The following is a 23,684-nucleotide window of genomic DNA, read 5'->3' on the forward strand; positions in this document are numbered from 1 at the left end:
TAAGGTAACGAGGGGTATTGTAGAGGACGTGTTGGTCCAGGTGGACAAATTCTACTATCCAGTGGATTTTGTGGTTCTTGACATGCAGCAACCGGTCTCCACTATTTATCAAGCTCCTGTCATCCTAGGGAGACCATTTCTAGCTACGTCAAATGCATTGATCAATTGCAGAAGTGGAGTTTGAAACTTACCTTTAGGAACATGGCACTTGAGTTGAACGTTTTCAACGCTTGCAAGGTGCCAGTACATTTTGATGACACAAGTGATTTGAATGCTATGGAGAGTTTGACACCAACAGATTTTATTTGCTCAACTTCTCCCTTATCTGATGATGATTATATTTTTCAGACACCTGAATTTTTACTTGATGAGAAAATTGATCATATCAATGAAGATGACTTTGATATTTTTGATTGTTTTGCAGATTCTTCATTACCACTTGAAGTACAGTTTGCGGGAGCAAGATGGAAACCCCAGTTTGAAACTCTACCACCACCAGACATGCTTAAATCTTCAGAGGAAGAAGTTCCCCAGTTGGAGCTGAAACCACTTCCTCAAGATTTAAAGTATGTGTTTCTTGGTCTTGAAGAAGGCACTTTTCCGGTGGTGATTTCCTCAAAACTAAATCAGAAGGATGAAGCCCAGTTGATTGAAGTATTAAGGAAGCATCAAGGCGCAATTGGTTGGACAATAGCCGACATCAAAGGCATTGATGCCGCTATATGTACCCATAGAATCCATCTTGAAGATGATGCTAGATCGGTTCGTGATGCTCAATGTAGGCTCAATCCTACGATGAAGGAAGTTGTGAAAGAGGAAGTGCTTAAGCTACTTGCAGTGGGTATCATTTATCCCATCTTAGACAGTAAGTGGGTAAGTCCAACTCAAGTGGTACCAAAAAAATCTGGTTTGACTGTTGTTAAAAATGATAAAAATGAGTTGATTCCAACTAGAATGGTTACTAGTTGGAGAATGTGCATTGACTATAGAAAACTTAATTTAGCCAGTAGGAAGGATCATTTTTCTTTACCATTCTTAGATCAAATTTTGGAAAGAGTAGCTGGTAATGCATATTATTGTTTCTTGGATGACTATTCTGGTTATTATCAAATTGCTGTAGCGCTTGAGGATCAGGAGAAAATCATTTTCACCTGTCTTTTTAGCACTTTTGCTTTTACTAGAATGCCTTTTGGTTTGTGTAATGCTCCAGCTACTTTTCAGAGATGCATGATGAGTATTTTTTCTGACATGATTGATGATATTTGTGAAATATTCATGGATGATTTCTTTGTTTTTGAAAAATCCTTTGAGAGTTGTTTGCATAATTTGGCACGTATTCTCCAGAGATGTGAGGAAAAAAATCTTTTACTTAATTGGGAGAAATGCCAATTTATGGTTACTCAGGGCATTGTATTGGGGCATATTGTTTCTTCTGAGGGTATAAAGGTTGACAAGGAAAATATTGAATTAATATATAAACTTCCTATTCCTAGGACAGTTAGGGATATTCGTTCTTTTCTTGGTCATGCTGGCTTTTATAGGCGGTTTATTCAAGGGTTTAGTTCTATTGCAAAACCTTTGTGCACTCTTTTACAACATGATATTAAATTTATTTGGACTGATGAGTGCCAAAAATCTTTTGATACCCTTAAGAAATCGCTTATCACTGCACCTATTGTGCAACCTCCGCAGTGGGACCTTCCCCTTGAAATTATGACAGATGCTAGTGACTATGCCTTAGGAGCTGTTTTGGAGCAGCGGGTGGATAATAGGCCATTTGTGATTTATTATGCTAGTAGAACCTTGAATGATGCCCAGAAAAATTATACCACTACTGAAAAAGAATTGCTTGTAGTGGTTTTTGCACTTGATAAATTTCAGACTTATATTCTTGGTTCTCCTGTTACTATTTTCACTGACCACTCTGCTCTTAAGTATTTGTTGGCTAAGAAAGATGCAAAACCACACTTGATTCACTGGATTCTATTATTTCAAGAGTTCAACATCAACATTAAGGACAAGAAAGGAGTTGAGAACGTGGTAGCTGACCACCTCTCTAGATTGTCATTATCTCCTTCTTCAAATGTCAGCCTTCCTCTTGATGATAGTTTCCCGGATGAGCAGCTGTTTGTGGTTGATAGAGCTCCCTGGTATGCTGATATAGTAAATTATCTGGTGACTGAGCGAATGCCTTCTGAATGGTCCACCCAAGATAAGCGTCGGTTTCTCTCTAAGGTACGACACTTTTATTTTTGATGATCCATATCTTTTTAAATATTGTTCGGACCAATTGATTCGAAGATGCATTCCTGATGATGGTTTTTTTCGGTTTTGAGATTTTGTCATATGGGTGCATGTGGTGGTTATTTTTCAGCAAAGAAAACAGTTTCAAAAATTTTGCAAAGCGGTTTTTACTGACCTTCCATGTTTAAAGATGCTTATAATTTTTGCAAGACTTGTGAGCCTTGTCAAAAATTGGGATCCATTAGCAAAGGAGACATGATGCCTCTTTCCCCTATTCTTACTTTAGAAATTTTTGATTGTTGGGGAATAGATTTCATGGGACCTTTTTCAGTTTCTTTTGGAAATACATATATTCTATTGGCTGTGGATTATGTTTCAAAATAGGTGGAGGCCATTGCTTGCAAAACAAATGACCATCATGTTGTCCTGAAATTTTTGCAATCTCTGTTTGCTCGTTTTGGCATGCCAAAAGTTATTATAAGTGATGGGGGTTCTCATTTTTACAATAAACCATTTTCTACACTTACGAAGAAATATGGCATCACACACAGAGTTTCTACCCCTTATCACCCTCAAACAAATGCGCAAGCTGAATTGGCAAACAGGGAGATAAAAATTATTTTAGAGAAAACCATCAAGCCTAATAGGAAAGATTGGTCGGTTAAACTTCTTGATGCTTTGTGGGCTTATAGGACAACTTTTAAAACAAATCTAGGGATGTCTCCTTATCGATTAGTTTTTGGTAAAGCTTGTCATTTACCTGTTGATATTCAGCATCGAGCTTTTTGGGCCATAAAACATGTTAACATGTCACTTGATGAAGTTTTAGGGTTGAGAAAATTGCAGATCAATGAATTGGATGAAGCTCGTCAGAATGCTTATGACAATGCTTAGCTTGCAAAGGAACGCATGAAAATTCTGCATGATCAAAAAATTCATCCAAAACATTTCACACTTGGCCAGGAAGTTCTTCTTTACAACTCTCGCTTGCACATTTTTTCTGGAAAGTTGAAATCCCGATTGAGTGAGCCCTACATTGTAAAGACCGTTCATCCTCATGGTGCGGTAGACATTATCAATCCGAAGAATGGTAATAGCTTCACTGTCAATGGACAACGTCTAAAATCATTTCTGAAGGTCTTTGATCCACATGAAGAGATCTTGCTTGTGCAAGACCCCAGGGAAGTGTTTTGATTTGCTTCTCCTTCTTTACAATTTTCTTAACTTGCTTTGTTTTTATTTGTTCTTTTGCTTTGATTTTATATTTCATGTTGATTATTTGTTTTGCTTGCTTAGGTCTGTGCACTTTCTTTTCTTTCGTTCGACTCATTGAGGACTATGTCTCTCACTAGTTGGGGGTAGCATGTGTGCACAGTTTAAAAAGAAAATAAGTATATATAAAAAATAAAAAAATAAGATTTGCAAAATTTGAGCATCTTGGTGGAGTAGTTGAGCGGGATCATTTGTGAAGATTTATTTTCAAGCTTAAAACATAGAGCATGATTTTTGATGCATCATATTTTGTTGATATGTGGCTTGAAACACCGGGATGTTATGCTTATTGAGATGAAACTTGATTAAGTTTTTGTAGAACGAAAGACAAATTTTGAAAGACATTTTGCACATGCTTACGCTTGTAGTGTTCCTTATTTACCATTCATTGATTTAACATTGGAGAAGTAAATTGCAGGACTACCGAGCCATGCCAAAAAAAAAAAAAGGAAAAGAAAAGAAAAAAGGATTTGAAAAGAAAAGAAGAAAAAGAAAAAAAAAAAGAGAAAAGGAATAAAGGCGACTTAGTGAACTTTCCTAAATAAAAAGGGCTAGAAACAGTTACCCAAGACTTTGGGGGTTGAGTGTCCAACCTTTAAAAACAGAGCTGGTGTAAAAACTGTTAGACCCTTGGGCTTTGAGGTAGTTAGAATCAGCAATTATTAATCTTACGGTTGAAAAATCCTATGGCAAATCATGGCTAGTAATGAGGAACACACAACCGGTCTAGCTCCACACACACATTTGAGTTCTAAGACATTTGTCTTAATTCTACGTGAAAGATTGTTGAGATAGTCTTGGTGGGTATAACCCTTGGGGGTTGAGTAGTAATGTGTCACTTTTGTGAGAATTCAGAATTATGTTTGATTGTTTTTGTTTGAATTTTGATCTTTATGTAATATTCATCTCAATTAATTTTCACTATTTTGCTCAAGGATTAGCAAAATGCTAGTTGGGGGTGTGATTGAGCTGAATTATTGCATTTTTAATACTTTTGGAACCAATATATATTAATTCTTTCATTACTTTATCATTGGTTTTATATGGAAAAATAAATAAATCAAAGTTGTGATTTTAATTGATTAAAAGCATGAATTTCTGCTCTAATTTTATCAACTGTTGATTAATATGGTTTATGGTACATATCACTCGAGCGGCGGCTTTTGGCCGCTCGAGCAAAGTCAGACAGATTTAAACGCTCGACTTGCGCTCGACAGTGGGCTCGAGCGAGTTGCGGGAAAAGAGATCGCTCGAGCGGAGGCATTTGGCCGCTCGAGCAAATTCAGGCAGAGTCGAACGCTCAATGTTCGCTTGACATGCCGCTCGAGCAAACTTAGGCAGAGTCGAACGCTCGATGTTCGCTCAACAGGTCGCTCGAGCGAATATCGTATTTTACAGATCAGGGTTTATTCCGCCGTCAGAGTATATAAATGATTTTTTACATCTTATGGCCAACTCTTGGCTGGAAAACTCAGTTTTGAGTAGAGAAACACTTAGAATTCATTTTTTCCATTGATTTTCATTCAGATTCGGAGAGGAGGATTCATACAATCAATCATTCATGCAGCTAAACAATTTTCACTGGATCATTTGCTCACACTGCAGTAGATTGAAGAACTCCTTGAGGGGTCCAATTGCCACTGCAACTCAGCCTCCTCCACCATTTCGAATCTTCATCTCCATTCAATTGACTTGATCTTTTCAATTCCCTACTTGCTATTTCATTTCAGTTTTGAGTTTCTGAATTATTTTGGAGAATTTTGATTTAGACGTTTGAGTAATTTATTTGTTATTCATTTAATTCATGTTATTTATTTTTATCGTTTCGTTAAGCTTTCATTTTAATAGTGATTACAATTATGATGGTTTAATTTGCGAATTTGTGATTTGAATACAATGATGAACCCTAGAACATTGATTTTGGGGCTTTTCAATTTCAGTGCATGTTTTGTCAATTACTTTCTAATTTAGTTTAATTCTTAATTTAGTTTTATTAATTTTTGAGTTTAATCTATTAGTCCTTTACATTCTAATCCGATAATCAAAATCTAAAAACATGAATCTAGTCCATGACTAGTACCCTTTTCCATCCATTGCACATACCATCATTTTATTTTCTCTTTGTGAAGTTTTTTACCCTTTTCAACGAGTTTGATTTTTAAGTAACTTTCCCTGAGTAGACGATCTAGGAATTTATTCATAATTATTACACGACATCCTCCTGCACTTGGGATAGCTTTAGTGCTACTTATTTTTGAGTGAGTCATGGATCACGACAAGAACCTGTTCAAAGCTACCACCCTGCCTGCTAGCTGCTAGGTCTTGATTATGTTCCATGGTGGTTTCATGTCTAGAATCACATTAATCTTTTTAGTCTTGGCTTTGATCCCTCTTTCAGACATGATAAAGCCTAAGGATTTTCTTGAACCCTAAGTGAAGGTGCACTTCACCGAATTCAACTTCATTCTGTACTAGTGGAGTACCGCAAAAGATTCTTCTAGGTTGGTTAGAAGCTGAGGAGATTCCTTACTTTTTACCAACAAGTTGTCGACATACACCTCTATGGTTTGCCCAATTTATTTTTTGAACTTCCAATTCACGAGCCTTTGATAGGTCGCCCCAGTGTTCTTTAAGCCAAAAGGCATGACTTGGTAGCAGTCTAGCCCTTAGTCTATGATGAATGATGTCATCTCTTTATCCACTGGATTCATATGGATTTGGTTATATCCTAAATGGGTGTTCATAAAGCTCAGCATTCAATGTCCTGTCGTGGCGTCAACGATGATGTAGATCCGCGGCAATGGGAAGCTATCCGTTGGGCATGCTTTGTTTAGGTTAGTGAAGTCTACGCACATTCTCTATTTCCTATTTGCTTTTTTGACCAGGATGACATTGGACAACCACTCGGGTTAGTGGGCTTCTCTGATAAACCTTGCGGCAAGGAGACAGTCCACTTCTTCAGCTATAGATGCATACTTCTTTGTGCTGAATGATATTCCCTTTTGGTAGACCTTTTTGCATATTGTGTTGACAAATAGTCTATGCTCAATGGCTGTGTTGTAAATCCCAGGTATATCTTCATGAATCTATGTGAACACGTCCTTGTGTTCGATCAGCAGTTGCTTCAAGGCTTCTCGTATGTCAAGGGAAAGTTGTGTATCTATCCGTGTTGTTGTATCGGGCCATCCTGGATGCAATGTCACCAGCTCCAATGGTTTATTTGCCTTTGCCCATTGTAAATTTTATTTGGCCTGTGCCTCCAAGCCACGATCGAGGAGAACTGGTGGCGGGGGCAGTGGTTCACGCTGCGTGTGGCCATTGGCAATGCAAACATCGGACCCCCTACTTTGAGCTCCTACACATAACATTTTTGGGTCCGGGCTTGCTTGCCCTGCACTTCCCCTATTCTCGCTTCTATTAGAAATTTCATTATAAGGTGGTAGGTGGCTGTAACCACTATAAGGCCATTTAGGGTCAGCCAACCTAATATAGCATTGTAAGATGATGGGGCCTTGACCACCAGAAGGTCGGTCATCGTGTTGGCCTCACATAGCTCTTTTCCTACCATGACAGGGAGGGTTATGGTGCCCACTAGTTGGGTTGCGTCCCTAGAGAACCCCTTCAATGGGGTGGGAGAAGGCCGCAACTTTTTGGCGTCTATACCCATCCTAACAAAAGCCTTCCAAAATAGGATGTTTTTTGAGCTTTTGTTGTCGACTAGAATTCTTCAGGTGGTATAGTTGGCAACCAAAGGGTTACTACCAATACGTTGTCATGTGGTACAAGACCCCCTCACAATCTTCTTCCCCAAGGGAGATGGTCGTTGTATTATTGTGCCAGGGGTACTTTGGTGGTTTGTCCATCATGTAAACTTCTTCATATTTTGCTTTATGGGCATCTGCTCTTCCACTAGAAGCTGATGCGCTGCCTTAGCAAATCCCCTAGCTATAGTATGGACTTCTCCCAAAGGTGCATTATCACGACTAGTATTTTGGCGAGGGGCATCACGACCATCTTTTCTTGTCGGCCATTGCCTTTATAGGTTAGTTCTTTGCTATGGATTGCGCTCTTGCTCTACTCCTAGCCTTGGCTTTACGTGTTCAACGAGCATCTGTTCGAGCTCTCCACTACCTGCCAACTTGAACACCCTCTTTTTCGTTGTAGTATAGTCTTCCGTCCAGTGGGTGTCTGATTGATGGTACTTGCAGCAGTATTGCCCTATCCTTGCCTACCGTTGTTCCCTTCTCGAGGAACCCTCTTTCTCTTGTACATTCAAGTTGTTGTGAATGAGCTGGGTTCCTTGTTCACCCCATGGTGCTTGTCTCTCGTGCCCTCTTTCTTATTGGCCTGAGCCGATCTTCTTGTCTCTTGCTCTGTTGGCATTCTTGCCTTATGACTTCATCTCACTTTTCCTTGGCTCAATAAGGGCTTGTAAGGTGTCTTCCGCTTGACAAAGTCGTCAGTTCTGTCCATAAACTCACTCAGAGTTTTAGCCTCTCCTTATTGAATCGAGTTAGGTATGCGTTTAAAATTTCTTCCTCTCGTTGTTTAATGGTTAAGAGATATGCAACAGGTTGTTGGCATAATCTGCTTGTCATGAACTGCATTAGGAACTGCTTGGCCAATTCTCTAAAGTTGTCAATTGACCTAGGTTGCAGTGCTCCAAACTAGACTCTCACCATGCCTTCAATGTTAATGAGAAGGCTCAACAAGCTATTTTCCCGAAAAAACTGTGAAGACCCATCATACATTTCTATTTACGGGACTTTAAATTTTGGCGGGAGCTGAGTAGCCATCACCTCTGCACTATAGGGTAGATTCATGCAATTTAACAGCTGCTCGATCGAGGATGATGCTCTTATCTTTTTGGCCATCTCCTCATATTTATCGATAAGATTGCGCAATTCATCATGTAGTCTTTTCTTTCTTAACTCTTCGGCGGTTGTCCCTTTGCGTTTTGTGCTTCTTCTAGATGCTCGTTATGGCTTTGTACTGTGGCCTTGCTAAGTTCGGCGCTACGACGTTTCTACTCTTCATTCTCCTCTGCAGGTTCTCCTTTATTTCCATAATCTTCTTTAATTTCTCCTCAGTTTTTGCGAGCTGTGTCCATGTATGCAGATATGCTCCGCATTTATTTCTAGGCCGTATAGAAAATGCGTATTTTCGTCATATAATATGGGAGAGAGTCCATATATAACTGTACATATGACTAAATCTTTATGTTTTTATTAAAAATTATATATACTAATTTCTACATATATATTCATCTCAACGTACGTACTTTATAATATCAAGTAATAGTGGGACTGCTTCTTGTAAATGTAATGATAAATTAAAAGTGAATTAAGAAAAGCTAGGATAAAAAAAATTTAAGATATAAAAAGTAGGATCAAGCTTAAAAAAACATAAATTTAAAGTTATGATATATACAATTATTTTTGCATAGTGTGATTGACTAAAATATTTATTTTATATTCAAAAAGTGATGTAGTCAATCATAATAATAAATTATATAAAAAATATACAAAAATAACTATATCTAAAACTTTTATTTTATAAAATGGATTGATTATCTAATTGGAACCTTTCGAGCGCTAGTTTGATCAAAAGGTTTTCAAAAGATCATTTCCTAATCATGCATCTTTTTAATTTAAATGATTAAATCTTTTAATTTGTAACTATTAAAAGATATACTCAGAATTAGGTGCACTCTTTTAAGATCATAAGCATATAATAATTAGCTTACAAAGTCATTTCGCACGAGGAAATTAACTTCCTCGTTAAATACGGAACTTTCAAGCCTAACCCGGAACTTCTGTGTTAATATATATACATATATATATATATATATATAAGATTTTTGGAAGGTTAATATATATATATATATCAGAAACTTCTGTGTTATTCACGGATTAATTTTATATTTATAAGAAAGTCCAGCGCTCTCTCTCTCTCTCTCTCTCTATTCAAAGACTATTAAACACTGCTCTGGCAACGTGATCTATGGTTTTGTCAAAGTCTTTAGAATTGCTAGAACCAAAATCCAAGTTTTTGTTAATGTCACGAGAATTTGTATTTACTTAATTATTCCATTTACCTCTACTCTTTATATTAATTATTCATTAATTATTTATATATTAAAATATTATTAATTATTTAATAATTTAAATTATTTATTTTTATCATTTTTTACCATTTTATTGATTATATGTTAATTAATAATCATATTCTGATTAAATTATTAGTTAAAAAATTTATATTTTTAATGATCATTTAATGCTAATATATAACTACAAATATCTAATTAAACTCATATAAAATTCTATATAAATGTCTTAATTACAAATCAATTTTCTATATTTCCTATCCAATTATATTTTTTTACCAAATTTTCTTATATCTAGCAATCATATATACTATATTTTCCATCCAATCATCTTCTTTTGCTAAACTTTACATACAGATTTGTGAAAAAATACTAAATTAAAGATTGTTCCCAAAAGAAATAACAAATTAATAATCTTGGATCCAAAACTTGATTGAACTAAATATTATTCCCAAAAGAAATAATAAATTAAAAATTTGCGTCATGAACTACAGTAAAGCATATATGATCCCTTTGACCATTGAACGAGAGTGCTTTACACGTCAAGTTTTGCATATTTGCAAAAACGTCTCTCAAACATTAATTTCCATGTAGCTTCTATGGTCGTGTCTATATACTCGCGTTGAAAATCGACGTTTAGTTTTCCAAGTAGCTTCCTTTCACATCTCTTGATCTCTCTCTCTCTCTCTCTCTCTCTCTCTCTATCTCTCTCTCCCTATGTAGATAAATTCATATGCACACACACAAATGAGTCTGTAGATATCGTGTAAACGAAGAAGATGAAGAGAAAGATTTCGGAAATTATGGATATTACAAGCGAACTGCCGGAAGAGTGCATCGCAGACATAATTTCGAAGACATCCCCTCCTGATGCATGCAGGATGTCATTGGTTTCCCAGACATTCAGCTCCGTTGCTGCTTCCAATTTCGTGTGGGAGGCGCTTCTGCCTCCCGATCATCAGCAAATCATTTCTGAATCGGTTTCGTCGTCGCCATCATTGAATATTTTGTCCAAGAAAGATCTTTATTTCAGCCTCTGCGACAATCCGATCCTCATCGGCAACGGCAACAGGGTAGGCATATTAAGAATTTCCCTCTAGTTTTGTCTGCTTAATATATATTATAAGTTGTTAGAAGCACTGCACAATTTGAATATTGGAAAAATGGCACTTTTATATTTGGGAAAAGAAGGTAGGGATCAAAGGATGATACAATTTTCTTCATTGATTTTGCTTGAAAAATTGTATATCCTTGACATCAAAGTGTAAACTGATTCAACAGAGTTTTGCAATACATAAATGGAGTGGGAAAAAGACATACATGCTGGGAGCGAGAGAATTAGGGGTAATATGGGGAGACGCTTCACAATACTGGAAATGGTATTCTCTTGCCGAGTCACCAGTTTTACCCAAATCCAGGTCACTCTCCCCAACTTTCTATTTCTATATCAACGTGTGTGTGAATTTACACAACATGCTTTGTATATTTATTTAGTTTTTGTTTTGTCAATAAATTACGGTTTACATTATAAGAATCATGTGCAGATTTTCGGAGGTCGCTCATCTTGTGGATGTGTGTTGGCTTTATGTATGGGGCAGAATTGAGACCAAAATTCTGTCCCCAAATACCAGATACGGAGCATACCTTATCTACACTATTGGGGATCAATCCCATGGGCTTGACAAGCCGGTGAAGTTGTTGGTTAGATTTCTAGATGAGATCAGATGTGATTATATCAATGCTTATTTGCTATCACGAACATCCATGGATGATGCACCCGAGGACGAGGATGCACGATTTCCAAGAGACAGAGAGGACATGTGGATGGGGATTGAGATGGGGGAATTCTTCAATCATGACCAGGTAGAAAGAGTGGTCGAAATGCACTTGCGGGAGACTGAAGTCCTCAACTGGAAGTCTGGCCTTGTGATCCATGGCATTGAGGTTCGACCAAAAGATTTAAGATGATAACATATATAATATAAAGAGATCGATGTGGCTTTGTTATGGGTTTGTGTTTTATTTTTTTCTTTTTGGGTTTGTTTACTTTTGTTAAGATGTTTTGTGCGGTACCAGTTGATGTGCAAAGCTTTGTATTCATGAATATACTTCCATTTGGTAGGATGAGATTGTTTTTTTTTTTTTTCATTGGCAATATAGATCACAACGAAGTCAAGTCCCTGTCCGGAAAAGGTATGGTGATCACAACCTTACCATACTAATTACAAACATGTATAGCACATTGAGTTCTTGCAGTTTATGTTGGTGCATTTATCTTCCAGAGCGGTAGAGGCTGTGCTAGTGGTGTACATCTATGGCTTTTGCAGTGAAATAAATGCAGAAAATAAAGATAAATGAGCTATATTTAATGTGGTTCAACACTGAATTTTACGTACACGAGTCTTGGCCGGAGAATTGATTCTGAAAAGTCAAATATGAATCAAATTTTTTCGTCTTCTCTTGGCTCTTGAGTACTCTCTATTACAGTAGAGAAACCACGAAAGAGGCCAAAGAAGCTAAAGTTAAGTCCATTTTTTATTTTGTCGGTCCCTTTAATTTGCCCTCTTGTACCCTACCAGCTTTAAGTTCGGTCCATTCGTTGCTGTTTGACTTTTCTTCGCTCTTTAATTGTTTTGATTAGGAGATACCAACTCTTTATTTTCCTCTCGATTGGTAAGTTTCGCGAGTATGTTAAAAGTTTTGAATTTTTGTTTTTAAATTTAGTGGATGATTTTTAAATTGAGTTAGATGTTTTAAAATGTTTTAAATATTTTTACAAGTGCAAAACTTATTTTAATGGGATATTTTAGTATTATTGGACCAAACCTAATTTTCAAATAAGTCTCTTTAATTTTGAAACTCTAAAAATAATATAATTTAAAAAAATCATTTTATGTAAATGACTACAGTTTTGGGACAAAAACCTAAGTTCCCTCCCCCTTCTTTCTTCATCTCTCTTTTTCTTTTTTCCCTTCCCCGCGTCATTCCCCCAAGACATGACTTCCCAACTTCCTCCTAACCTGTTATTCTGTCGTCGATAGCATAACCTCCTCAAGCATGCTGTTGCCGACCAACCATCCTCTCCTCTCCCTCGACTTCACCCTCTCCTTGTGGATCTCTCTCTCTCTCTCTCTCTCTCTCTCTCTCTCTCTCTCTCTATATATATATATATATATATATATTAGGGCTTCACTACTACCATTCTCCACGGCACAACACCATGTGTAGCCAGTAAGCTCTCCACCTTCATCCTCCAAGCATAATAAATCGACAAGCCAACTGCAACACCTCTCCCTTCCTCTCGAACCCCTCTTTCTCTAGGTTCCCCTCTTCTCCCTCACAGTTTCTCTTCATCTTAGCCATGATAGCATTGCCCAACAATGGAAGCTCAACCACAAGCCACCGTGAATAGCAACATCCAGGAAAAACCCACACCCAACCCCCCAACGCCTCTGTTCCCCTCTCTATTTACCTCTCTCTATTCTCTCCTCCCTCAGTTGACTACTAGCACACACACAACCCCCCCCCCCCCCCCTCTCTCTTTCTCCACCATGCAGGGCAAGCTTAACAACCACAAACAGAGCCTCAGTGCTAGCCAGCTCCCCACCACCAAACTCCTTCAAACGCCATCTCATAGTCCCCTATTTTAGCAACCTAAAAAACAGAGCACCTCTTTTATATGGGTAGGTTTTATATAATTATATAGTATAGTGTTGGACTTCATGGATCATAGGAGGCCATGGTTGAGATTGTGAAACTATGTGATTGTGATGTGTTGGTTATGATAGACTAAGAAAAAGTAGGATGTAGTTTGTGATGTAATTGTGATGTGGCTATATATTGTGCGAAGTGATGAGATTATTGTACAATTTATGACATCTTTATATATTGTGTGAAGTGTCGGGATAAGCTATGTAGTTGGAGGTGTTGGTAAAGTGATATGTTGGCTGTGAAATTGTGAAGTGTGATGATTGTGTGGGGTTGATAATTTGTGGAACCATGAGTTTATGTGGTTGTGGTATATGAAGTTTAAACCTCCAATTTTGTACATCAAACCACTAGAAATTAGTATGTACTTGTAAGCCACCTCCTCAAGCTTTAACCAACATGAACTAGATAACACCAAACAAACAACAGCACCATCTAGTCATCCTCTCGGTGTCCTTTTAAAGAAAAAACCAAGCTCCAACAAAACCAGTGGAGGCTTAGCCCTTGGAACACCAACATATCTATAACACAGTATTAGAAATTTCAACTCACTAGTCTTTACACATTAAGCCCCAAAGTCGACACCTCTTCCTTCTCTTAAGTTCTTCTTCTACCTAGAGTGTTAAAACACACCTTTAAAACATGGCATGCACAAAACAACAACTCTTCCTTAGTAAGTTCTTATTTCCCTTTTATTAAATTGAGTTGGATGTTAGTGTTGTGATTAAATAATTGTGTAGATGGTATTTAGTGTCATGGGTTGGATTTTTAAGTGAAATATGACTGAAGTTGAAATATCAAGATTGGTGAACTGTATGTTAAACTTAGATTATAAATGAGTGTGGTACATGTATAAATTGGTTGGATGCATGCATCAAACATATGTACCATATATATGTAATAGATAGTATAACAGCCCGCTAGAAATTTAATGATGGAATTTCTATAAACTTTAGGAATCTCGTGAAAACTCCGTAGGTTTTCACAAATCAACTAATGGCAAAAGTTTTAGTCTATCAACATAGTCAGTATTATCATTCACTATAGTGTCAGAAATACAATTTTAATTGTTTGAGGTAGTTAGAAGTATCAGAATACGTTATGGTCTGCGCCACTAGACTTAGTTGATTATTTAGAATTTTATGGCGCAATAACTCATTTTCATAATTTCGGACGAAATGCTTATTCGAAACTGTGAAATTATTTTTAGGGACATTTTGGGATTGAGTTTTGGTAAAAGATTTTCATTGTAGGTTAATACGAGTATTTAAGATTTTTTAGTACTAAGTTTATTATGCATTTTTTGGAGTGAATAGTAACCTCGATAAGCATACTAAGTGTAATGCTTTCAAAATCACAGTGTGGAATGTCCAAATTAGTTAAAGAAGTTTTATTTGGGCACTTGGCAAGATCTTAGTCACATATAGTGAATAGTATTAGACATCCGGCACAAAGACGAACCATTATGTGGATTTGTGAAGGAAATTAAGGTGTGAGATCATGCCACATAAGCAAAAGCTTTTTTCATCTGATTAGCCAAATTGAGCCAAATCAAAGAGGGTTTCAACCCTAATGAAACCCTAAATGGTTGGAATCTAATTGAAAACCTCAAAAGTTTGGTTGAAACTGAAACCCTAAACATTTTCCCCAAACCCTAAAGTTGGCCTTCAAACCCTTTTTGATCCAATTTCTAGCATTGTGTTTAATTACGTGGTTAAATCACTTCCACATGCTATTAATTTCTCAAATTCTAGTTATGACATCATTATCTAACCTTTTAAACCTTGAAAATTTGATTGGGTTAAGAAAAATTAGATTTGGGCTTGATAGCATCTCAAATCCTAACTAAATCCCATTTAAACCCCAAATTGAAGCCCCTTGGTTGAAGCCCACCAAGGCCCACGAATTTGGCCACCTTGGCAAAGTTTCTTGAATAAGTTTTCTCCCCCACAACCCCCATACCTCACAGCTTCTGCAGGCAGTCCTTTGCCCCTCACTATTATCCACTTTATGTCACATAACCACCTCCAATCAAAGGTCATAAGTCCATATCTTCCCCCTACAGAATTCTTGAGTAGTGCAAGACAAAATTTCTTCTCTTTCATCACTTCTTCACCCCGTTCTTAGAAAGAAACCCAAAAGAGCTCTCTCAGGCAGATTTCTGGGTCTTTTTGCGTGCAGCTTTTAGACTATTTGTAAGTATTTTCACATGATTACTCATTCATAAAAGTTGTTATTCTTTGATTTTAGTTTTCGTATATATATTATTCATCTCATTACATGGTCATTTGTTTGGTCAAAAGTATTTTTAACCATAGAAAGGACATTTTGGGCGTAAAACTGGAGAGTATGTTATGTTTTGGAGTTTTTGACCAAGCTAATGGACATATCTTGGTCCAAAAATTTTATGGAGTGTTGTTAGCATATGTTTATGAGTTTCTATTGAGATTTTTTTGCATGAATAAAGTTTTTGATGATAGATTTTCTTAAATCTAGAAACTTGAAAACTGGAAGTGAAAAAATAGTTTTTGTTTGAAGAAAGTTTGAATATTTCGAGGTTTAATATTACTCTAAATCTTTGATATTTTTATATGATGATAAGAAGTCTCTTATTTTCATTTTAGGATGTTATTTTGAAGATATTTAGTATTAGTTTCAAAGATGTGATTTTTCTATGCAAGAGGATTTCAGTTAGGCCTAAAATTTGATGGTTTTGGATTAGATCCATGTTTTATTGATTTTTAGCCATGTGACTTTAAGTTTGATGGTTGGATATTCTTTAGGACACACTTTTAAACCATGTGATGCTTTATTTAGAATATGTCACCTTCTGAAGCCATTGATCATGAGATTTATCAAAGCTAGTCGAGAAAAAAGTTTATGTTTTATGGCTAAGTGTAAAACCAAAAATCCTAAGTGTTATTTTGTGATTTTGGTGACTTTAATTTGATGATTTAAAGCACGGTTGATCTTATAATGATGTTATGAATATGTTGGAAGTAAGATTTGATTTTTTGGAATTCTTGGAAATGTTTTAATTTAGGGTCAAAACTTGTGATTCAAGTGTTTGGATCTTTTTACAAAAAGTTTGGTGTTGATTATTAGCTTTTCCTAAATAAATTTTTTAAGTCTAGTTTTAAACTTAGGATAGGAAGATCCTTGTTCCAAAATTTTGGTTTAAGCATGAGTTTTGAAGTTGGAAGAAATTGCAACAAAAATCACGAGAAATGGCCTATGGATGTTTTGGCTATAGTGTGTTTTCCTTAGCTGTGATTTGTTTTAAATCTATCTAAGTTGATATTTGAGTTTAGGACAAAATTTACCTGAGGAATGTAAATTTTGAAAATTTTTGGAGTTAAGATGTGAAATTCTTAAGTTAGGGATAAAATTGTCATTTTTCCTCATGTAGAGGGTAAAATGGTAATTTTACTCTAAGTTGTCTCTTTTACACATTTCTAATTATTAGTAATTAAATTTCTAACTTTTAGAATATCTTCTTGCAGTTCCTCATGTTTCGTACTTTATTTTCATAAAACGTGACAAACGAGGTAAGTTAGCTTCTAACTTACTATCAGTTTACTGCATATGTATGATGGGTAAGGGAACTACAATTTATGTATGTATGTTATCATATATGCAATGCCATGCCACGTCATTAGATGTTTATCTTTTATGCATGATTTATTCTGTCATGAATATTTATCTGTTCATAATTTATTTTGTCATGTATTGCTATATATTATATGTATGCCATTTTAAGTATGCCATATATTACATGTATGTTATATCATATATTATTTACTATTGCAAGTATGTCATGTTAAGTATGATATCTGTTACATGTTAGGTCATGTTACGAAATGTTTCCATATCAAGTAAGTCATGTCTTTTGAGTTAAGTTCAAGTTTAGTTATGCAGATACTCTTGGCTTAATCATTCTGATTGTTAGGGTATCTTATTTAAAATACTCATGATGGAATCATTCTGATTATCTGAGTATCTCTAAGGGAATATGTTCGGCAGAATCATTTTGATTGTTCACTATTCCTGACGAAACGACTAGCGGAATCATTTTGATTGTCAGAATTCAAGTCCAATTTCATGTTAAGTAAAGAAGTCAGACTAAGTTTATGTTAAGTCAAGTTTGAGATTACGTTCATGTTAATTTATTCATTTCAATCACGACCCTAAGTGCTAGGATGAGGTAGTATCCTAGTGGAACCCCTTTGTTCACTCTAGAATGTCTAAATAGGTGTGAAATTCCCTGAGTTGACGAAATATAGTCAACAAGTTGCAAATAGGGCCTAATTAGCTGGTCATCGGAGCATGCCAGACACTAACGTCGATGAAGCTATATTTTATTTTACGTATGTTCACAACAAGTATGGAAGAAATAATTCATGGGACCACTATAACTGTGGAGCATAAAGTATAGGGCTACAACAACTCTGGAGCATACACTACGTGAGATACATCAATTGTGACACTTAGAATACGCACTCACAGCTGGTGTAGATACCTGTGTTGTGATGCGGTAATCGGCAGGAACACACGGCTCAAGGGGACCTGTGTAGCACCCATATGGTCACGTTATTAATTAAGTCTATTGAACAAGATTTCAAGTTCAGGTCAAGAAGTTAAGAATAAGCAATCATGGTTAACCTTATGAGATAAGAATAAGTAATCATGGTAATCCCATCAGATAAGAATACACCATCATGGTAACCCCATGAGATAAGAAAAGCAATCATGGTGACCTTATGAGATAAAAATAAGTTTTAGATCAAGTTCATGTTATATTATGTTATGTTATGTTCACGTACATGTTATGTTATTGTTCACGTTAAGTTTCAAGTTCATGTTCATATCATGTTATGTTCACGTTTATGTTATGTTCAAGCTCACGTTCATGTTATGGTATGTTCATGTTCTCGTTATGTTTCAAGTTCACATTCATGTCTTGTTATATTCATGTACATGTTATGTTCAAGTTCACGTTAATGTCCTGTTATATTCATGTACATGTTATGTTCAAGTTCACGTTCATGTTATGTTATGTTATGTTCATGTTTACATTATGTCTTAAGTTCACGTTTATGTCATGTTATGCTCAGGTTTGTGTTAATTTCAAGTTTATGTTATGTTTCAAGTTCATGTTCATATTATGTTGCTAGCCCATGTTATATTATAAGTTTAAGTTCATGTCATGTCAAGTCAAGTTCAGTTCACATTTCAGTTCAAGTTATATCAGTTATGCCATGTTGTATGTCAACTTATGCTATGTTTACTTACGACTTTAATTATGCATTCATACTTTTACCACCATGCATTCATCGTTAACTGTTGTGAGAGTTTCTTGTTAACTTTCTAAGATTTGTAATCAAATCTCACTGTAGTAGTCCCAACTACCATTCCCCCCAAATGGTAGGCGATGTCTTAGGATTAGAGCATTGAGTGAACATTGGTAGACTGAAGGAGGTTGACTAGATACCGTAGACATGACACGGGGCTTATAACTTCCACAGTTAGTTTTTTGATAGTATTCTGGCCTCATTAGTCTAGTTATACGAGTTATTCGCCGAACATCCTCAATAGTGTATTTTGGTAATGTAATAATGGAGTTTGACCTCCCATGTTTTTAAGATTACAGTCTTCTAAGACTCATACTAAAATCGTGGATATTTATGTTGTTAAGTATGCTTAAATTACGATTTAAATATTTGGGATATTATAAGTTTGATGCATAGTATTGCTAAAAGAAAAATTATCCGCTACGAATATTTCATAATGTTAGATGTATGTTAGGAATATTGCATCTTATATGTCATGAATGGAGGCAGGTAACCTTGTGTTGCATGTCCTGACGCTTCAGATGTTCGTTCGATCCCAAACAGAATCTGGGGGTGTCACATATAGTCTGTATTAAGCATAAGTATACAACATTTGAGCCTCAAAGTTGGCTTAAATTTGTGTATTATGTTTAGTTTGGATTATGATAAAGTATTGGTTAAATTATGCATGAATGGAGAAAATGAATGATGAAATTGATAGGGTTGTGCCTCGACCTTTAAAGTGAAGCATGCAGATTCACTCTACTATATAAGAACATGAAATTGAATGTCATGTGTTGGAAGTGTGACTTGAATGGGTCTAACTGAAGGAAGTATAAGTCAAGGGTAGTTTCATTACAACAAAAATGGCCTTTTGCGTCCAATTCTTTTTCGTCATTGAATAAATTACCTGGACAAAAGTTATTACATCTTTGTTAAAACCGTCACAAATTAACAACACAATTGGTCAAATTTCGTAATGTAAACCATGTAAATTACATTTGCATCCATTTATTTGCATTTGCATCGTATTTATACTGATGCAAAAAAAAACACTAGCAAGCTCCATACGTTAAGCGGCGATTTCACTGAATCGCAAAACAATTCACATTATTGGGATAGACATTTTATCTTTTGTTTCCAATTTTATGATGCAAAAGAATATCTATATATATGCACCCCGTATGTCCAATTCACCAAATTTCTCCCAAATTTTAATGAACCCTAATATCGCTTAGGAATGTCGAGTGGCCTTCAAGTTTTAACGTCGATTTCAACACACATCAATGAAGGAAGTGGTTTATGCAGATTGATCAAGTCTTGATATTCACATGAAAAATCTCTCTCTTGGTCTGAATCGATCTTCATTAAACCCCTATTTTGCTTACATTTCCATTTACGGTATTACCCACATCAATCTAACATCTAAAGATTGTTTTATGTGCCCTAATTTTTGGCCATAACTTATCCACCAATACTGTTATGTGTTCCAATTTTTTGTCTACAAATGTATTAATAGTTTTGGAGCATTTGTCCCTCTAGTTTTCTAACTTCATATGCACGATTCAATTATCAATTCTCACCTACATAACTTGAGTATTTGCATTCTTTGCTCTATATTAGTTGGCCTCCTTCATGAATTGCTATATTTCATGCTTTTATGACTGCAAGATGATTGGGCATCTTCATAGTATAGTTCGGGAAATTGAATTTTCCACTTTCCCATCATTGGATGCCATATGTTTGATTAAAGTTTGGTAGACCATGTTTAATTTTGAACCAAGGGAAATGTATATAGTTTCTTTATAACCATAGCATCATAGGGACATGAATGGGCTTATTGTAGAAAATTATGTTTCTGTTGATGTTTTGGAGGATGTGTTTTACAAGATGGGGCCTCTTCTTATAGTGGGTAAATGGTCATTCAACAACGAATGATCATTTGTCACAAATTTAGAGTCAAACATTTGCAAATTTTGTTTTTATGCCCAACTTAGTTGGATGTTAATTTAATTTCTGTGTTGCTTATATAGTTGATTATCTATGTTAAGCTAGCATTATCATGTCTTCAGTTTCTATGAAAAACCTAACTATGAAAACTAAATTCAGCAATATATATAGATAAGACTGTTTAAAACTTCAAATGGCGCTCACATAGTATAAAATGCCTTCATATCATACAATGATGTTATTATAAAATCTATTAAAATTATCTTCATCTCATACATTTCCATGCATTTAATATAAATTCTACTTGAAAAGCCACTTGTATATGGTTCAAATCTTGAACTCGACCACTTTCAATTTGGACTTCTCGAGCTATTACTTGACTGGCTTTTTAAGGTCTTATCTTATCAAATGTAAGTCAATCTAGATTCACAAGTTGAGTTCCTTTTTTATTATTTATTTTTGATCTCATAATTTTTTAATATAAGCCTCTAGTAACTTGTATGCCGTTGAGGGTAATTGGAGCATCTAGCTTTGGGGCATCTTTCAGGAAGTTTTCCATCAATTGGATGTCATCAGCATGGCTATAATTTTTTTAAGATAATTAGAAAATAACATGATTTTAACTGTAAAATGCATATTAATTAATATTCTTGTCTCGAATTCCATTAACTTCATTTGGTCTAGAAACTAATTATAATTAAAAAACGTACTTAAACATATATGTGGTGGTTATCACTACATTAGTTTTTGCCCACTGTTGTGATTTTATGAGTCTATATTCAACAATTAGTATTTTATTTGATATTACTCATAAACTACAATTTTTCAGGCAAATTCTAGTACTAGAGCATGTATGTGGCCATTGAAAATCTATAGCATCAATGATAGATTTACTTTTTATTTTTTATTTTTTGCAGTAGAGACCCAACCAATATACAGTCTAAGATGTGGAATCACATATGCTTGATGTTTTTCCTAATTACCCAATTCGTAATTATTAATGTTGCATACCATTAGATGGATAAGAGTTGGATGCATGTCAGAGATAGGTTTAGATCAATAGAATATGCCCAAGGGGTTAGACAATTTCTCACAATGGCTGGAGCTCACACTGACAGAAATAATAGAGTGAGGTGTCCTTGTTGAAGATGCTATAATTTTTTGTTTCTTCCTACCAATAAGGTGAAAGGAAATTTATTTATTACAATGATGGATCCAAATTACACAGAATGGATATTTCATGGGTGCAAGAATCTTTGAATTTTAATGAAGATGATGGAGAGGATGGTGAAAATGGTGACAATGGTGATGATGATTACAATGATGACATACATGAAATGCTAGGTGATATTCATGCCGCCACAACCGTAGGTGTTGATGAAGAGATGGTTGCACATAGTGGGGGTCCTAGCTTAATGCAACTAGAACTAACCACTTTTGAGAAACAGTTGGAAGATGCTTGGCGTCCACTTTATTATGGTTGTACAACCTTTTCATAGCTATCATTCATTGTGAAGTTGCTTCACATCAAAACAGTTGGTGGCTAGAGTGTAAAGTTCTTTAACATGGTTATTAAACTTTTGAAGATTGCTTTCCTTGATACATTCTTACCTAACTTTTTTAATGAGACACGGTCCTTAGAGTGAGGCTTGAGATCTAAATACATCAAAATACATGCATGTCCAAATGTTTGCATACTATATTGGAAGGAAAATGCCAATAAGCAAGATTAACTAAAGTGTGCAGCATTCAGGTGGTTATCTATGCCACATAGATGACAATTAGTACCCCAAAAGGTATTGCGATTTTTTCCACTAAAACCAAAGTTGTAAAGATTATTCATGTCCAATAAAACAACAACTAGCATGAGGCGGCATCAAGCACAAAGGGCAGGAGATAATAACACTTTGAGGCATCTTGCCAAGTCTGAGGTATGGAGGAAATTTGATAAAGACCATCCTTGGTTTGCTAGAGATCTTCACAACATTTAGCTCGATCTTGCTAGTGATGGCTTCAATCCTTTCAATATTATGCGTAAACCATATAGCATATGGCCAGTAATTTTAGTCCCATATAATTTGCCACTGTGGTTATGCATGAAAGATCTGTTCTTCATGTTATCATTACTCATACATGCTCCTAAGTCACCTGAAAATGAAATTGATGTTTACCTACGGCCATTACTTGATGAACTATCAAATTTGTGGGAAAATGGCATAGACAAATGCGATGCTATGGTAGAATCTTTATACAATATATGTAGGTCTTTGAGGAACACTGGAAAAGAAAGGTATACAAAGAATTTTCATTAATAATTTAGTTATTGAGAATGCTAGGTCAGTTAGTTGAGCAACGTAATAAGGGGGCATAAATTGTTAATCTTGAAGCATAATGCATCTCAAAGGAGTACATTCTCAGATAAATATAGGTTCATCTCAATGTTTGACTTTTTTCTATAAGTTATAATCATTACAAAGTAGACCCAAGTACACATGATGTATAGACTCACTTATTTATTTATGAAAAGTTAGACCACTGGAGTCTGTAGGAAGAGACTATTAAAAAATAAAGCTTTGAGCTCCTCTAATGTCTGTTCAGTTTTCAATTTATGACGTTCCTTTCCCACCCAAATACACCATATCAGGCAGTGTTTAACTTGCTACTTACTTTGATATTTTCAACTCAACTTAACTCCAAGTGTTCAGTTAAATTAATGAAAAAAATACATCTTCATCTACCAATAATAACATTAGGAGCAAACATGATTTGTCTACATATTGCCATGCTTATTACCATTAAGGAATTGGCACACTGAATTATTGACTTGCACCTTATGCTGTAGATTCACTACAGATGGAACTGGTTCAATGCATATATAATATTCTAGTCACAACTAGCCTAATATGTCTAAAATGCTTCTCAATGTCTTGCATAATATGTGTAAATGCTTTTTATTAAATACCCTCAATTTAGATCATTTTTCAACCTTTTAGTGTGTCAAATTGGGAGGGAACTTTGGGAATACCAAGTAGAGCAATAAGATATCAAACTAGGAGGAAACTTTGAGAATACCA

General features: G+C 35.5%; 1 protein-coding gene across 2 annotated transcripts in view; it reads left to right on the forward strand.

Moving 5' to 3' along the window:
• The first annotated feature begins 10,267 nt into the window (after positions 1–10,267).
• Positions 10,268–23,684, forward strand: part of LOC122316305 (F-box protein At2g02240-like) — a 74,111-nt gene continuing 60,694 nt past the window's right edge. The window contains exons 1-3 of one of the 2 annotated variants that reach the window (XM_043132845.1): positions 10,268–10,695; positions 10,904–11,040; positions 11,167–11,746. In XM_043132845.1, coding sequence (XP_042988779.1) covers positions 10,402–10,695; positions 10,904–11,040; positions 11,167–11,590 — 855 coding nt within the window. In that variant the 5' untranslated portion in view covers positions 10,268–10,401 and the 3' untranslated portion in view covers positions 11,591–11,746. Of the gene's footprint in view, positions 10,696–10,903; positions 11,041–11,166; positions 11,747–23,684 lie in introns of those variants that run through there. The other variant, XM_043132840.1, reaches the window with a different exon arrangement.

Source organism: Carya illinoinensis, chromosome 1 (assembly GCF_018687715.1).
Source record: "Carya illinoinensis cultivar Pawnee chromosome 1, C.illinoinensisPawnee_v1, whole genome shotgun sequence".
Taxonomy (NCBI): Eukaryota; Viridiplantae; Streptophyta; class Magnoliopsida; order Fagales; family Juglandaceae; genus Carya; species Carya illinoinensis.